The sequence below is a fragment of the Capsicum annuum genome, chromosome 7 (assembly GCF_002878395.1).
Source record: "Capsicum annuum cultivar UCD-10X-F1 chromosome 7, UCD10Xv1.1, whole genome shotgun sequence".
NCBI classification, from domain to species: domain Eukaryota; kingdom Viridiplantae; phylum Streptophyta; class Magnoliopsida; order Solanales; family Solanaceae; genus Capsicum; species Capsicum annuum.
Window position 1 is genome coordinate 224,322,198 of NC_061117.1, and position 19,055 is coordinate 224,341,252.

Sequence of the window (19,055 nt, forward strand, 5' to 3'; positions counted from 1 at the left end):
TCGAACTGATGTCGATCTAAAAGAATAAATTAGAATTATAGAGCTTTTTTTGGTTTCTCATCCAATGTTCGATACCCGCATTGGAGTTCAATCAATCTAGATTCGTGCCGCGTAGGGCTCCATTCGAAGAGAAGCGCTCCTTACCAAGGATTTTTCCATACCCAGGGCTCGAATCCGAAACCTCTGACTAAGGGAGGAACAGCCTCATCCGTTGCACCGCATCCTTTGGTTGTAGAATTATATATAGATCTTAATTGTATAACTCTTACACTTGTTAAGTCATAGGATCACAACTAGAAGTAGGTGAGATTTTTCCTCTTTTCTTTTGCTACTAATCTGCTACTTAATAACCTTTTCTGTATCGTTTCAATTTTATGAATATTACATGTCCACACGAGGTTTGAAAACGTTAACGTAGATGAAGTAATCAAGAAGCTATAATGAACAAGTTGATAGTATAATTCAAAGAGGTTAAGCTGTACACAACATCACTCTCTGGCTAATGTTAAGAAGAGCATATTTCATGTTTGGTTGCGATAAAATTACCAGATAACTTGCTACGAAATTAGTTATTGCGGGATTGTAGTTATCCTACATTGAAGGTGGAACAACATTCCCGGGATAGCTTGTTCCCCAACTTAACGAGCCCTTATATCTTACTTATTGTACAGGATCACTGTTCTTTTTAGCATTACAAATCCCCACATCTACATTCTCTTCAGAAAGTTGACAATCTGATAGTGTAAAAAAATATTTTCATTGATAAATTACATAACTCAAATGCATTTGTACATGGCCTAGGAGTTTGGCGGTGTATATAACTTAAACTCAAAAGCATATGTATATGTATATGTTCATTGGTCAGGAAGTTTAGCAGTTGCAATTGGTCAAGTGGACAGTAAAATGCAGTTCATTGCCCACAGGAGGTAGGATATGGTCCTGATTAAACTTTGCTTCAAAACCATTTTTTTTTATAAATCGTGGTGTCCGGGCCAGCATGCACATACCTCTACTAAACCCACGGGATACCTGTCATCTCCCACCAGCAACAGGTATCATCAGATAACTCTGTCCACCAAGGCTATAACAGATGAGAAGAATTCACCTAGAGTTTGTTTTTGCTGGGAATTGAAACTAAGACTTCACGGTGCTCATCCCTTACTTCATTGATACATAAACAACAAAAATCGAACGAGAAAATCTCTTCCCTTGCATAAAAAAACCAGGACTTGATATAAGGATAATCAACTAGCAGTAAAGATCCTCCAAAGTTTGTGACCATCCATAAGCAACTAATTACTAGACTCCACCTGAAGTACAAGCAATAAATAGATTCTAAATAGTTCGGCCAATATATTACCGAAGATAATCTAATTTACGATGCCCCAAAGCCATCCAATATAACGCTAAGCCAAAGATCCACCGGTTTGATGCAGCATAGCATCGATTTCATCACCTTCATCCATCTCCAGCTGTGACATGTAAAAAAACAGCAATGAGACGAACATATTACAGATTATATGAAGTGTAGGAACATATGGACATATATGCTCAGTACAGAGAAGCGGGAAAAGGAGACAGAAACCTCATCAGGGGTCTGGTCAGGCCTGAGGCGACGACCATCAAACAGGAATGCAATAGCGTTGAGATCAATGGATTGCCTATCACAGTACGCATTCATGAGCTTCTTCAGCTGTGTGCTTCTCTTGATCCTGAAAAACACCTCATTTCCATCCTACAAAAATTGTTCCAACTTCAGAGATCTTGTATACTGGAATATCTGAATATTGTCATTCAGAAATTTTTTCCACGTGAATATTAAAGAATATGTGTCCTCTACTTAGGCTATACGAATTCGCCAAACCAAGCAACACGATGAACAAACAAGTTTAAAAATCACAAAATAACAAGCTAAGTTGCCCGAACGCTCCAAAAATGCACTACTTTTGAGGGTTCCGACAAGCACCCCATGACATTTTTGAAGAGTCGGAGCAACATAGATAACAACAAGCAGATGCTTCTTAAATGCTACATACATCATTAGTTATTCTGTTTTGTTCAGAAATCATCTCTTCTTTAGAGCATCATACCAAAAAAGACAAGGCATCGAAAGCAAAACAACGCAACACTTGTTTATTCAATTTTTTGCTTTCAAGCTATGTTTTCATATAATGAACATCCGTTAAGCCGCAGATGAGAAGAAAAAATGGAATTCAGCATGAGAATATGAACAGGTGATATACCTTTAATTACATATATTAAGGTAATGGAAGCATAAATGGACTTGTATAGTTATTCACAAACAATAGCCTTAACATGTACACACACAATACATTAATAAGATTTTCCTTTTTTTCAGATGGTACTCGAGCCAGCTTGCATGCAGCTCGACTATAGCACCTTACACCAATTAGACCGTTCAGAGAAATTGGAAGAAAACACCCAGTGTCTTATGTCTTCCGCGACTTGAACCTAATTCTCTTTCCACTTCATGAACCACTAGGCCACACTTTTAGGTGTGGAAGACACAAAAATTATTCAGGTCAAATCAAGAATACATGAAGATTAACTATGTTGCTCAGACTCTTCAAAAATGTCATCGGGTGCGTTTCGGATCCTTCAAAAGTAGTCCATTTTTAGAGGATCCGACACGGGTGCGGCAACATTTTTTGGAGAATCCGAGCAACTTAGAAGATTAACACAAGCACACAATATGGAGCAACCACTAGGACTTTTTACTTTAGCGATGAACTCTTTAAGTATTGCAGATATATCAAACAAAAAAGCCAAACAAACTGACCGAGAACTCGCAAAACTGACTCTGCATTCAGAGCTTTGTTCTAGTAGTAAGACCAAAGCACAATGCACGTGATGTGTGTGTTAGGCGTATGTCCCAAGGTTCGATATATAAGGGGAGAAGGGCAACAGGACAACCCCATTATCCATGAACTTCGAACCATAATCAGCTGGCGCTCAGTAATTTCTCGATTACAAATTACTTTGATCCATAAACTAAAGAGGTCAAAAACACACCTAAATTATTTTAATTTCACAAGTTCCATATCCGATGAGTTTTCCACCTGAACTATCACCAACTATTTCGCAAAACACACTTAAACTATAAGTTCCACCTGAATGGTGGTGATATTTCAAGTAGAAAAAGGGAACAACTTATAGTCGATGTGTGTTTTAATAAATAATTTGATAGTCCGAGTAGTAAAGTTATGCTACTAAAAGTTCACGTATGAAACTCGAAAAACTGGGATACTCTAGTTGTGCTTTTGACATTTAGGCTCTAACTCTAAATTAAATCTAACAACAATTCAAATATCATTGGCTATGTCCAAAGTAGGTCTAATAGTCAATGAAGTGGGTTGACAACTCGAGATCTCACGTTCAAACTCCAGCAGAGAGAAAAAAATACTAGGCGATTCTTTCTATCTGTGTTAGCCTTGGTCAGGGTGCATCAAAGCTGGTCCGAACGTAACGGTTATAAAAAAAGGCTGACTAACTGCCCTAACTTGCAAAAACTTCTTTCCTAACCTCATAAGTCATACTGTACCACAAAATAAAAAATCAGACCCTAACACAAGCACCATAAATCCAAAAAACAGAAAAAATAATAACATGATCACAAAAAATAATAATTTAAAATCACATATACTTACTGCCAAAGCAAAAAAAAAAAAAAAAGATGTAAAAAATAAGCCCCCCCCAAAAAAAAGTAAACCTGGCTCTTGACTTTGAGGTTAATGTGATCAGCAGGCTTCTTGTCATCTTCTTGAGTAACTCCTGACATTTTTTTTTTCCTTTGTGTTTTTACTCTTTTTTGTTCTCACTATATTTCTGCTTTTCTTTTGCTTGGTAAAAATCCTTCTTATATTAGGTGACTTTATTCTTGGGATTTGTTTGGTTGGAAAAGAGTTATTTTGATATTAATTATTTTAAATTAGTTATTTTATTACGTGTATGAGATAATTTATTTCACTATTATGATGTAAATAGTGGAATAAATGATCTCAATGCTAACTAATATCTTCAATTAAGTATAGAATAAAATAATTCTTTATTATCTTGAGACTATTTATTAGTACTTATACCTCACACCAAACGACTCACGAGAGATTAAATGGATGATTTAGATGTGTTTTCTAATTTTGATCTAACGGATGGCCTTGTTCCGTTGCCTGTACAGTGTCTTTATTTGCCCCATGACCTCGTGATTCTTGTTCACTTCATTTATATTGATGTCGTTACTCGCTCCCACAACCTTGTGATTCTCGCTTACTTTATTTATGCAATGTCATGTTTTGGCCCGATGACCTCGTGGTTCTTGCTTGCTTCATTGATACAATGCTGCTACTTGTTCATTAACCTCATAAATCTCGCTTGTTTTATTGATACGGTATCACTGCTTATCCTAATGACCTCGTGGTTCTTGCTTGCTTCATTGATACAATGCCGCTACTTGTTCACTGACCTCATAAATCTCGCTTGTTCGCTTGTTTTATTGATACGAGGTCATTGCTTATCCTAATGACCTCGTGATTTTCGTTCACTTCATTGATATGATGTCTTACTTTCCCGAATAACCTAGTGCTCCTCGCCCACTCAATCAATATGATGTCGTTACTTGTCTCGATGACCTCGTGATTCTCGATCACTTTGATGATATAATGTCGTTATTTGTCTCAATGACTTCGTGATTACTTGCCTCAATGACTTTGTGATTCTCAATATTTTATTGATACGATGTTTTCATTTATCCCAGTGAAATTGTGATTTTCGCACACTTTATCGGCCATTTACTTTAATAATTGTCATTTGTTACAAGAAATAACTCATAAAATCATAATCAGTTCAATTATTTAAGTTTGATTTGATTATTAACATGCATATTTCAACTCATCAAAATTTTGGATTGATATTTAACTCAAATTTAATAATAAAAAATCTTATCTTATTAGTATTAAAAAAAAAAATCCTTTGATATCATATATATATATATATATATATATATATATATAGTCAAAAGATAATAAATAATTTAACTAGGCAGTAATCCATATCTACACCATCTTAAAAGCATGATTCGTCCATACACGTGCAACACATGTGTCGAGATCTAGTAAATTATAAAAAATAAAAATATTAAAACTTTATTAAAATTGAACAAATTAAGTTTCGATTCAAGTCATAGCCTAACTTTGCCCAATTTTGAAAATATATTTAACTCAATCAATTTTGATCCAACTAAATTCATCAAATCCATCTATGTATATAAAACATGTTGGAGAATATGGTAAAAGTTGTTTTTTATATATAAAATATAATATATTCGATAGTAAGTTCACAATCCTTTAAATATGCATTTAACAGTTTAATCCTTTGAGTTTATCAAAAAATATGACTTTTAGCCTCCATCAATTATGTGTAGATCACGGTCTAGAAACTATAAAAAAAAATCTTTTAAATTCTAAAATTGCATTCTTCTATGAAATTTAAAATTGCACTTTTATATGTCAATTAATATTTCAGCAACTTTACATATTCTCAAATTGTTAATAATGCTATATTCAAATATTTAACAAATAGATACTCTAATACTAGCATGGTTGGCCAGTTTCTGAATCTTTATTTTGAAAAGTGTTTTTTCAAATATATATTTATCTAGCGTAGTAAGTTGTGTTTGCTTAATTAATTTGAATTTGTTTTCCTAATATTAGAACATCAATTTTCGCTTGATCAATTTATTTAACAAAAGAGTCGTTGTTTTGTCACTTTTTTTTTTTTTTTTTTGAGATTTTCTTCCTGTGTCCGATACCCGCATTGGAGTCCGACTAATTGAGATTCGCATCGGGTAGGGGTCCAATCGGGGAAAGCATTTCCTACCAAAATTTTTTTCATATTCAGGACTCAAAATTGAGACCTCTGAATAAGGAAGGAGCAGCCCATCGTTTTGTTTCTTGTTATTGAAAGTTTACCATTCATTTCAATCCACATGCATGTAGTAATATAGACTTCAGCTGCTAATGCCATTCTACATATTTCTAAGTTAGGCCTCCTTCCAAATGCTTTTGTTTTTTGGAACCCCAACAATCTCGGTCGAAGTATCTGTTCTTCATGTGTCATTATTTGATGAACATTTTGTTGTAACCTGCTCACAACAATATTTTTGGCCTACGGCCACTCTTGTAAAGCGTGACCTAAAATAGCAGAAAGTGTGACCTTTGATCAAAGGCTACATTTTTTGACTTTAGGCCACACTTTTTGGGGGTGGCCTAAAGAGGCGTAACCTTTTATCAAAGGTCACGCTTTTCAAGTGTTGTCATATTTGCTACATTTAAAAATTGTGGTCATTAATGTTTAAAGACCACGCTTTGTAGCTTGTAATTGGCAACACTTTTATTTAATAAAGCTACGCTTACAAGTGTTGTCTTTGTTTTGCTATTGGTCACGCTTCACAAGTATAGCCTTTTGTAGCACCTCTATAATAACACTTTAAAAACGTTGCCTTTGTTTAATTATTGGGCACGCTTCACAAGCGTAGCCTTTCGTAGTACCTCTATCATAACACTTAACAAACGTGGCCTTTTCTTTATTACTAACCACACATAAAAAACGTAGCCTTTTATACATCCTCTATGACAACACTTGTAAAGTGTAAGCATGTTTTAGCCACACTCTTAAAGTGTAGCAATATTGCCTAAAAATTGAAGTGCATAAATCTCACGCATGTATCACTAAGCACATTACATAAACATAACAAATATATAATCTCACGCATGCACTAATAACCTAATAAATAATTGAAGTGCATAGATTTGATTTCAAAATCATGTCTTTTACAAAGTAACAAGAAAACAACATAATAAAATATTGTATCAAGTTCCACAAAACCAAATGTATATAATAACGTATATCAAATATTTCAAAAATTCTTCATCATTCACTTCAATCTTGATCAAGTTGAGTTGTGGTGCCCACCATTCAAATTTGAGCCCCCGCATAGATCCTACATATTCAAAATGAACAAACGAAGTAAATACAAATATTTTTTCAATCTTGATATGAGGAAGTATGTGAATCCAAAGTTTCTTTAATGCATTCAATCAAGTTAAAAGTTCAGGATTTAAACTTCCTGTGAATTTCTAAGATAAAGTACCTTTTCATGAACTGAAGCATGAGCCGAGCCCGAAGATTTTGAAAGATTTTTTCCTCTTATAGCTTGTGCATTACTCGTATCAGGTGAAGGAATGTTAGATCCGTCACTCCCTAATATATCTTGAAAATTCAATCCAGGATTGTTTTGCACCAATTGACTAAAAAACTGTCGCATTTCTTGTCTCATTTCACTTATAATTTCTTCCTTCATAGAAGTGACTTCATAAGCATGCTTTTGTTTAAGCTCATTCATTTCCTCCTCTTTTTGCAGAGAAGTTCTTGTCACTGATCTACCATAGCCTCTAACTCGACCAGGCTTCTCCTTTCCAAACACTGCCGTGAATGTATCATCTGGTGTTTTCCCAGCATTTTGATGATTCTCTAGTTCAGACTGTCACAAAAGTAAAACAATAGCTATCACGAGAAGAAATAATGCAGTATATATAAGATATATTTCAAAAGAAGGCTCATCCGTCCCAGGGCAGAAATAATTAACTTTCTTAACAATAATACTCCTGAGAATGAAATCAGTCTCATAAAGACAAAGCAGATTATTTCAGTGCTCCTCAAGACTTAGGAATCCATTCTAAAACAGATTATTTCAATTCCTCAAGACTCAGGATCTGGTAAAGTTGGCAAAAGCTCAACAACTAGTTCCAATCTGCTTTGGCTCATAATTCTGGTAAAGTGAACATATCTGGTAAAGTTGGCAAAAGCTCAACATAGACCAAAAGAAGCAATATGTATTAGAAGCAACTCTCAGTAACTTGATAGATGCAACTGTTGCTTAAAACACATCAACACTCTTAATCAAATATAAGGATAGTAAGGTTCAATCTGTCACTGGCCAATAGAAGATTAGCAATCAGTGAGAATATACACAACTTATAATACAAAATTCAAGTTTTATATTGCAGTAGTGAATAGTAATTTGATTCGATTATGAATAAAAAACAACATAGACAAATTTGAACCAAGAAAATGAAAGGAAAATCATACCTTGTGTTACTGGAAGGATGAAAGAGAAGACGTGTTGTTGCATCTGTTTAGGGATCGAAGAAAGAAAGTAGAGTCGATCTTCCTAGAGTTCTATTTAATGGCTCACGTACAATTACTATTTTGCTCATAAATAATGTGAGGCTAAGTTAAGGTGTTTGTGTATGTAATATGCCTATCCTATTTGCTCAACATGATTTTTCTGATGAAGGGGATTCATTGAAACCCCTAGCATCCACCTAGCTCAGCCAATGTATCTAGGACAAAACGTGATGAAGAAAATGTAGGGTAATCAAGGTAAGTACTCATGCTGAATCAGATGTTTTTGGAGTAGCAGTTGTTGTTTCTCCAGAGGTTGTTGTTAGTTATCTAAACGTTGTTCTTGCTGAAGTTGATTATTTGGCTGCTGCTCATCAAACTGGCCGTCTGCCTACAGAGGTTGTTGTTGATCATCTTGCGAAGTCCAAATGATATCTTGAGGACTCGGTCTTACGCATCCAGTCAATATGTTATGATATTCTAATGTATCACCATTTGATTTTTAGAATTCCACCAAATGAAAAGCTTCAACAACTTCAAAGATCTCCACGTCAATGCTCAAAATTCCCTTTTTTCCTTCTCATGTTCCTTCGAATCTTAGTAATCCTGCACCCCTTTATCTAGCTCTCAGCTTAAGATGTTTAGTAATATTTTTCAGCTTGGATATAATCACTGATGCAGATTTCCAAGATGTGAATTTAGCTTCTTTCTTTAAACAAGGTTCCTCAAATAATTTGGATAAATCAAACTTAGCATAAAGGGTAAGTTTTGAGTTTTTCGGATGAGGTTTGAGGCCTAATTGGATGTTCAAAACAAAGATTCAACACGATATGGCTGCGGTGCATTGCATATCGCATTGATGGGTAGCAACATGACGCGTCGCATATCGCATCGATAGAGTGACGCGACGCGTCGCTTATCTCGTCGATAGTATAGTTACACAGAGGAATAAGAATAAAAGGATTAAAGATGAACTTAGCTGCAGTCAAAATCAATTACTTACTATTGCAATTTGGGTATCTGCCTGAACTTCTTTTCCCGTCTTTGTACGAGTAGCAACAAACATTTCAGCCTTTAATGGTTCCTCATTATTTTCTTTGGTCCGTCTCTACAAATGATATCAAATTAAAGTATAAAACCAAATATAAATATTTTATAACAAATTAAAAAAGAATAAAAAATAGATTTTTTAAAAAAGTATTACCAATGCCACGCGTACTCTTCCAAAATTAATAGGTCCCATTCGATGTCTCCACTTTTGTTTTTTCCTATTTTGAGAATTTACCTCGCTCAAGGCCTAAAAAAGAGAACATAAATTAAATATGAAAAATATGTCAAGAGTTATATGCATTATTTTAATCTTACTTCAACTTCTGGAAGCTTTCAATACTCGACCAACTGACATAAGTGAACAGCCGGAACGCCCAGCAGGACGTTTTTCTAGCATTTCTTCAACGGTAAGTCTTTTATCAAAACATCTCCGTTTAACTTCTCTCTTGAATCCCCTCCAAGCATCACGAAGACCATGCATCACCCACTTCTGTCCTTCCTTTGGAATCAGAAATTTTGACTATACAAAATAAATATATTAAGACTAGGTTAGTACTAAACATAATATATGTACAATCTCAAATATTAATTTTTCTTACATTGACATAATCCCACATATGTTTTTTAGTTTCATCTGGAACAGCATGCCAACTAGTGTACAACAAGTTGATAAATATGGGATTCCTTGCAACTGTTCCGATAAAGTTGCTTAAATTAGAAACTGCCTTGTCAGTTGGTCCCACTGCTTCTCCTAAGTCAAATGTCACCACCTCTCTTTCATCTAAAGTTCTCGCATGAATTTCCTTGCATGTTATTGGTCCTCAAATATTTTTGTTCTGTGGCACTCCTAGATTGATATAATAACCAAGAAATAAGAAACAAATACAATGAGTACTCAAATTATAGGATTCAAGACATACCATTTGTACCACAATCAACATTCATATCGTCATCACTATTTAACCACCCATCCTCACCAATTTCTTCTTGTTCTGCAGGATCATCTAATAGCTTATTATGTTCATTTAGATCTTCAGTGGGCAGAACTGTAACACCATCTATTGTGTCAATATCATGTTCTTTTCCACCACTTATGTGTATCCCTTGTTTTTCTAGAAACTGATCCAGACTACTTGACGGTAGGACTGACTTTCTCTTCACCTGTTTGCAGTTTTCTAGCTCTTTAATAGCATGTTGTTTCTCTTGTTCAACTTGTGATATTCCAATGACATCTGAAGTATTAACAGCGACCTTTGAAAATCCTTGGAAAATGAAGTTGTGCATAGGTGATTCGACTTCTCTCTTTGTAATGGGCTCTCCAGATTGAGGTTGAAATAATCGTTGTTTGATTTGTCCTTTTCCAGTGATCATATGTGAAGCATTAATCTCTTCCCTTGCAGAAGATTGACTTATTGACGTGTTAATAGGCAATATACTTTTTCCTTGTTGTGCAATAGACTCCTCAAGATTCTTTCTTTTATGTGTCATCGGTGACTGAGATTTCCTAATTTTATCATTGTGTTCTTTTGCAATCTGTTCTCTTTTAATCTAATATTCCTTGACTAGTTCAACACTTGAACGGTATTGAGTAACGGAATTCATATTCTTCAGAGAACTTTGAGCTTTGTTCGGATTAGAAACTTTTTTCTTTAGACTTGCTGCCTGCTTCATCCTTACTAACTGAAAATAGAGGCAAAGAATATTAGAGTCACACAAATGATATAAACTTAGCCTTACTAACACAAGTACACAGAATAAAAAGTGGAGGGACACTACCAGTTTTGAGGATGTGGCCTGTTTGACAGAGGTATATAAAGAGATACAAGAAAGAGTCCGAGCAATATAGACGGAAAGTACAGTATGAAAGTATCCCTAGTTATCAGCCAAATGACATGTCTAAGCTAAATATGATCAAACTTAATCAAAAGATTGTTTATCTAAGCTCATAACAGATGCACTGAATAGTCTCACGGAGGTGAATAAAGCAAATGCAGATATATATGTCTCAGTTGCACAATATTATGTATCTCTCTGTTTATTAATTTGTGATGAATGACAGCATTATGTATCTCTCTATTTATTAATCTGTGATGAATGAGCCAGCTGCTATTTCACAACCTGTGTACAGTAAGAATGTTCCAGCAGGCATTCACAATAGCAAATTCATTTTTGTCCCTTTTTTGTCCAGGGGTAGTTCTGTAAATGGGTCAGCTCTTTTAGCTTTCTAAAAGATGTATATGTGTGTATTGCAGGTAAGCCCACATGACTGTAATTTCCAGGTGCTTCAACTCAAAAAGAGCTTACAAATAACTTTAAATTGAGTGTATAAAGTTATTTGTAAGCTCTTTTTGAGTTGAACAGTGGGTTGACATATTAAAGAAACCAACATCTGTTCATGTTGTTGAACAAAAAAGAGAAGAGACATTAATTAGCACAAGTTAATTATGAAGAAGAGTATACCAACAACAAGAAGTAAAATTGTTAGTTATCCTAATTTTTTTGAACTAGTATTGTTACGAACGCGGCTGCCGACACCTTTTAAGTTAGATGATATTTCTTCAACTTCCATTACTAATATATATGGTTTTGATAAACTACTTTTTATACAAACAACTACTTTTGATGGTCTCTACCCATCAGTCCTGGGCATTATTACAAGCAAGTATCATACTCACCAACATAAACGAACTAGCAATTAACAACTTTCAAAACAGCAAGGAAAATAAAAAACGAACTAGCAATTAACAACTTTCAGAACAGCAGGGAAAACAAAAATCTTAAGTCGTATCACCTCTAACATTATTCTATATAAGCTAACATACAAAGGCTAGAAGCTGTAAAGCTCAAATGCACCAGTAACACAGGATAATTCTCTATTTTTTGCGATAAAGAAAAACTGAAACACCCCATTTAAGCAATCCTTTATTATGTTCACTTGAATACGTCAAGAATACACCGAACCCATTGAAAATCTAAATACTCATATTGTTAGATATTAAACAGTAAATACACACATATACACTGAGTCACAGGCTCACAGCCACGAGTAAGTTATAAAAATTATGTGTTGGTTGATGATAAAAAAAAATTTACCTAGTCATGGCACTTGTGCTAAGCAGAACCAAAGGTTAAATCAGCCTCTTCACATCTTTCTGAATGTCCTAGCAAAAAGTAAGTAAAATTAATAAGTGACAGTAATAAAGACATTTCTAACCAGCATTATACTGGTGGTTATTCGACAAAAAAAATCAACATTTCTAATATTGTGGTGATGAATGAACTAATATTTCTAACCAGAATTATATTGGGATACCTGTTTGGAAGTGGAGAGACTGCTAACAATTCTCAGACTACTTGCAATGTGGAAAAGGCTACAAGTAATGAGCCTGCCTCAAAGTCATCTGTTGTTTCACAACCTGTGGATAACACCAAGAATGTTTCAGCAGGCATTCACAGTAGCAACACAAACAACTATTTACAAATGATCCCAGCGAAAGACAGTTTCACAGTTTTAAAACAAGGCAATGATTTTATTAAAGTAGCGGGAAAGCCCCGATAAACAAGTGAATACAAGAAAATGGATGACTTGCAGAAGGACAGGGTTTTTAAAGAATGACATTTGATAGTCTAGACTAACAGGAAGCTCATGGATGCACCAAGGTTCACTCAAAACCAAATATATGCCCCCACCCCCAGTACAAATTCAGTTCTGTTCATTTTTTTTTATCCAAGGGTAGTTCTATAAAAAGTTTTAGCATATCATAGGGTAAGCTGAAGACATTATTCCTACCAAGGCACAAAACAAGAAACACCGATACCAAACAAAACATCCATAGTTCCATAACATCATTTGGTCTTGACTAGCCTTTAATATATCTATCGTTCTACCTTTTTTCTTAGAGAGTGACACCAGGAAACATGAAATAGCATCCAGCAGAGGAAAGAAAGAGTAGTTTGATCAGTTCAGCAATTTAATTTCTTAACTCAATTTAAGATGAAGACCATAATTTAACAATAGCCACATGTAACTGTTTTCCAAGATTCGAGTCCTGAAGACAGTAACAGCTTTCAAAACAGCAGGGAAAAAAAATTTAAGCCCTAGCACCTTCAACATTCATCTGTATATATGTAAAGATTGCATCTTTGAAGCAGTTTAAGCGTACTTCGGACCGAAGAGTATTGATCCATGGAGCTATAAAGGGTGTTTCTAAGGTTCACTCAAGCCATGTAATTCGAGTTTGTTTTCAATTTTTATTTTTTTTTTTTGAATTGGATCATGAGATCCTGGAAATGAAAAATCAAAACAAAAAACCAAGAGAAAAGATATGTAGCAACTAAGACAAATATGAAAAACTGCAGCGAAATCTTCAGTCCAACTACGCGTTGTTCACCTCCTGATGACTCACTTCAGCATATCAAGGCCATGACTTGTTACAGATTTTAAGAAGAAAAAAAATATTGAGTTTAATAAAAATTTTCTACACTCAGTTCATAAAACTAGAATAATCTACACGTAATTCTTGAATCGATAAAAAACCAAATTCAAGAATCATAATTCAACACCTCACATTCTCTTTAATCGTATAAATTAGAATCACAACACACCCCAAATTGGTATTCCCGGAATCCAAGAAACTCAAAAGAACCAACAAATTCTCAAAACCAAACTCAAAAATTGACAAAACAACGTAAAGGGTGTTCAAATTCACTGATTGAGAAAAAAAAAAGACCAAAAGGAGAGATTGACTATCGCCTTTAGGTTCTCGCGGTGGTTTCCGTTCCTCGCCCCTCGCTGGTTTTTCCCCTTTCGAGCCGACGGCATCTTTGTCGCCAGTGTCGGTGTTGTTCAACGGTGGAGAGACCTGGTTCAGTACTATTCGATCATAAATTTAATACCTGCGTGAAATTAGTGTAGTATTTTTTATTTTTAATATCCTCAACTCTTTTTGGTTAATTATAAGTTGGAGGGAAATTAAAATATTTGGGAGGGAGATTGAGAAAATTTTATTGAAAATTTTAGACCACAATTTTAAAATGTGGTCTTTAAAATTATAATAATATTACACTTAAAAATGTAGCCATATATGTGAATAAGTGTTGTCAATTATATCATGATTTGGCAACATTTGTAAAGTGTGGTCTACATCATTAAAAATCACGCTTTCAAAGCGTTGCCAAAAGTAATGTGGCCAGAAGTTAAAAATTAAAGTTACGCTTTAAAAGCGTGGTCTTTAATGGTATAGGCCACACTTGTAAAATGTGGCTCAAATTTAGTGTGGCCTTAGGCCAAAAATGTTGTAATGGCTCTTTGTGCAAGAGCTTACAAATCATACATGAGATGTAAACCGCATTAGACAAGCAACATTCGACAATTGAGCTCATAATTGATCGACTGACAGAGGTTAAATTTGATCTTAGGTCTGTCACATGAAAAATTCACCTTCCAACCACTCAACCATGTCGCTACGGGCTTCCAAATGCATGTTTTCTAGTTCATTTCTGTGAATACCCACATTAGAGTAGAAACAATACATGTGAAGAACGAATGAGGGCATGGTAAACAAACTTGGTTTTGTTAGTAATGTGCCATTTAGACAGTAACGGAGTCAAAATTTACCAAATTTTTACGAACGACATTCAAAATATTAAGTAATAAATACATAAAAAAAGTTGATGGAGCTTCAACATATATTATGTATAATATAAAAAAGTAAGTTTAGTCATATATAATAACTTTTCGTCGAAGAATTCAGATAAGTCCTGATCCTAGCTGACTCCGCCTATGATTTAAACTTATAGAGGAGGATCGCTCAGAGATATTCTTTAATTTCTGAAAAATAATTTCTGCTTACTAGAAACTTGATCAAACGGACTATAATTATTCTCAACGAAAAAAATTAATTTAGCTTTAATTCGGTTTTGGTCTAATAATTTTGAGAGAGAAAGTACTCAAACGTGGCACGTTAGAATCTTGACAGCTGTCAATACAATAGAGAAAAATGGGACCCACCACATCTTTAATTTGAATTTGAATAATATAAGACGGCTTTATTTGAAAGGAAGACTTAACCAATGGTGTGGGCCAGGCCCTATTTGATTAGGCCTGACCATGGCAAAGCCCAGTTCAGTGGGCCCATTTGCCACCTACTTTGGTCAGCCATCTCTCCATCTTCACATATTAGAGTAACATTTTTCCTTTTTTTAAAAGAAAAAAAAAAAAACTTATCTTTGTGTTAACTTTAGGGGTCATTTGGTCGGTAACAAGTTATTCTGAGATTAATTAATTCAGAATTAGTTACGAAGAGATAAATAAAATAAGGAAAAATAACATAAACGTATACCTTAACTTACCATATTTACACAAATTCTCATCCTTACAAAGTAATTATAAAATTTCAACTAATTATATATCATCGTGAATGCATCGGAAGTTAACTATGTATCTCAACATACCCAAAATAGAAAAAAAAATTGGGAGATCTTCGTTGGAGGTATCAAGAGTTAAAATTATGTATCTCGACGCACAAATCCAAAATTAAGACTTTCAGTAATTATGCAAAATGTTGAATTTTCTGTAGTTAAGCTCCAACTAGTCGGAATGTATATTGGTTGTCCAAAAAATAATCATGATTTTATCTTAAGATTATTATAACTTATACCACATACCTATGGGTGTTCACGATTCAATTTGGGTCGATTTTGGGGTAAAATCAAATGAATTTATTTGGTTTTAAAATTATTAAAATCAAACAAGACCAAATATAATTTATTTCCATCGTGGTGGTAGTTATCGGTTTAATTTGATCCTTTCGATTTTTCTAAAAAAATAAAGATACTTCTCTCTTTTAATTTTTTTCGTTACAATTAGAGAAGTTTTCTCCATTACCTTTTAGCCTATAATTCGATATTAATCATTTATTATGTTGACTGTCGTTTTCTTAAATTATGGCAAAAGTATCTAAATATATATTAGCTTTAATCAATCTAATAAAGATTGATAAGAAAAAATATATATATAGGTAAATTTCATTATTATTTCTCTAAATAAATGAGTTTGGATTCATTTCTCTTAATACATGAGCTTAAGGTGGAAAGTTTACTATCCTATTTGAGATAACTAGAATTTACATGGAAAGGGTACAAATATTTAAAATTATTTATAACAAATAATATATTGTGTATATTTATATATATAACTATAAAATTTGTTTATATAATTTATCAACCAATTTTTATTTGATTTATTTTTAATAAAATCAAGCCAAACCAAGTATTATCATTTTTTAAAACCTTAAGTTCAAACTAAAGATAAATCAAACCCAAACAAAACATATTTATTTAGTTGATTTGGATCAATTTCTAACCAAAACATGAATACCCCTCTCATACCAAACCACTCATTAAAGTTACCAACAACATTCTTCACAGTTTATTGTGTGTGCCGTAATAATTCATTTGGTAGCATTTCAAAATCAATAATTAGAAGTATTTTTCTTGTGTATTCTTGATAAATTAGTGTTTTAAATATGAACATAGGAGTATATGTTTGGAAGGTAATATTTTTTATAAATCATTACTTCTTTTTTATATAACTTGTAAATCACATTTTTTGAATGCAAAATAACGATATATTTTAATGTGAGGCAAAGTAAGGAAAATAAAACAAAAGATCAATTAAGAACAATGAACTTTCCAATGAAATGATAATGAAACGGTTGATTCAAATGTTAGTTTTTTTAATTAATAGCATTCTTAAAATTGATTTGTGTTAACTTGTTTAGTGGGTTCTTATTTGGGATTGATATTGATAATTCTTGTGTCAACTTGTGAGGAAGTGAATTATCATTTTTATTCGCGTCGAAGTAAATTCATAATTGGATATTCATATTAATTTTCTAAAGTAAATATGATCAATTCATGATTTATTATTACATATTAACTTAAAATTATCGTAGAAATTTCAAATTCTGAATTTACTTACGTGTAAAATCACTAGCAAACATATCGTTTCGTTGAATCGTCGAAGATTAATTTAAATTCATTTTTTAAAAAATTAAAAGCTGTTTAAGTTTGAAAAGAGATTTTTAATATAATCTTTTTAACTGCTACTATTTTTAAATCAAATGCAACATTTAAAAGTAAGTTCGATTTTTTTTAAAACCAAAATGCCAAACTTTATGTATTGGAAATGTTAGTTTAAAAAAATAATTTTAAGTTGTAGTAAAGCCTTACTTAAATATTATTAACTATTAGTAAAAATAATCAACTAATAAATTGAGAATTCGAATCACTTTGAAGGGTGAATAAAAATATCATTGATCCTTTTAATATTGTAATGAGTGAAAAAAAAAAAAAAAAAAACTTATTACTTATTTGGCCCTTCCTTTTCTCTTATTTTGTCCTTCTTTTTTTTTTTTTTTAATATATTCCTTACCTTATAATTGAAATGCTTTATTTGAGGGCAGAATAAGCAATCTTATTCTATTTTATTTTTGAGATAATGCGCTATTTCATTCTTGAACTATACCTAAAACGGCTGAGACTCACTTCAATTTAAAGGAGGTCCTATTACCCCCTGAACTAATTAAAAGTGTAATTTTGATACCCTTAGTGTCTCATGGCACAACACACTGAATGTTCCACGTAGGCACACGTGTGTGCCACGTGACACTAAAGGTGTCAAAATTATACTTTTAATTAGTTCAGGAGATAATAGGACCCTCGTTAAATTGAGGTGTGTCTCAGCCATTTTTGGTATAGTTTAAGGGTGAAATAGGATATTTTTTCTTTGTTTTTTTGCATTCATCCAATCTATATCGAGTTTGGTATATTGTTATTTGCCATGAGTCGAGAGTTTATCGGAAACAACCTTTCTACTTCATCTGAAGTAGTAGTATGGACTGCATACATTTTATAAGAATACACTGAATATATTATTATTGTATCCGATCCATATCAACTATCAAGTACTCTTATCTTGGCCAATTTTAAATTTACTCTATCTAAGAAAAAATATTTCACGTCAAAAAAAGTTTAAGCAAAAATATTTCCTATTAGAATATTTTTCATTTTCAAATCTACGATGTTTAACGTAACATTATAAAATACAATCTCAATTTCCTCTTTTCTTTTTCTTTTTCTATTTCTCCTCTTATATTTTTTTTTATTAAAAATATATATAAATGTCTCCTTGTATATCTCATATGCTATATGATGTATTTATTCATTTGGTCATGTGGGAACATGCCAAGTTACAAGTCTATGTTAGTGGCCCAAAAAAGTATATAAAGAAATCAATTTTCTTCATAATTTACCATGATTTCTGCTACTAACCTCTTAGTATACTTTTTTTGTTTTGTTTTCACATTTGGTTTCGGTGCCCGAATTAAAGTTACGATTAATTTGAATCGCACGTTGTATCAAGGTGACAACGTCCCAACAGAGTTAACCTCTTAGTATTCTACGATTATTAGTTTGTATTCCCATTCTTTATTTTTATTATTTATTAATGGCAAAATGACCTTCTAGATCCTTGTATTATGTCGATTTTGTAAGTTGGATATTTTTACTTACCCCTGAACCCGCTAAAAAGCAACATTTTAAACTTTTTTTTGGTGAGTGTAACACACTCTCCCCCACATCCGCTGCCACGCCAACTGTCACGTCTGTCACGCCTGCCACGTCTGCCACACCTGACACGTCATTTAAAAAAAAGTATTACATTAAATTCCAAGTCCTTTTTAAAATGCTACATAACAAATTAAATATTAAAATTAATTTAATTAAATAAGAAAAATTTATAAATT

At 33.1% G+C, this 19,055-nt stretch overlaps 2 protein-coding genes across 3 annotated transcripts; both read right to left on the reverse strand.

Annotated features, from left to right (window-relative positions):
* Positions 1-1,187: 1,187 nt before the first annotated feature.
* On the reverse strand, positions 1,188-3,911 carry LOC107877414 (small ubiquitin-related modifier 1). 2 transcript variants are annotated; one of them, XM_016724063.2, is made up of 3 exons: positions 3,731-3,911; positions 1,586-1,735; positions 1,188-1,472 (listed from the first exon to the last, which is right to left on the reverse strand). In XM_016724063.2, the coding sequence occupies exons 1-3, from the start codon at positions 3,797-3,799 to the stop codon at positions 1,407-1,409; spliced, it is 285 nt and encodes a 94-aa protein (XP_016579549.1). In that variant the 5' UTR covers positions 3,800-3,911; the 3' UTR covers positions 1,188-1,406. The 2 variants fall into 2 exon arrangements, with proteins under 2 accessions (XP_016579549.1, XP_016579550.1); XM_016724064.2 differs by lacking the exon at positions 3,731-3,911 and adding an exon at positions 2,801-2,879.
* A 3,053-nt stretch (positions 3,912-6,964) lies between these two features.
* LOC107876933 lies at positions 6,965-10,737 on the reverse strand. The gene is made up of 7 exons (XM_047394183.1): positions 10,170-10,737; positions 9,849-9,940; positions 9,590-9,769; positions 9,404-9,496; positions 9,203-9,307; positions 7,166-7,555; positions 6,965-7,015 (listed from the first exon to the last, which is right to left on the reverse strand). The coding sequence occupies exons 1-7, from the start codon at positions 10,735-10,737 to the stop codon at positions 6,965-6,967; spliced, it is 1,479 nt and encodes a 492-aa protein (XP_047250139.1).
* Positions 10,738-19,055: the final 8,318 nt, after the last annotated feature.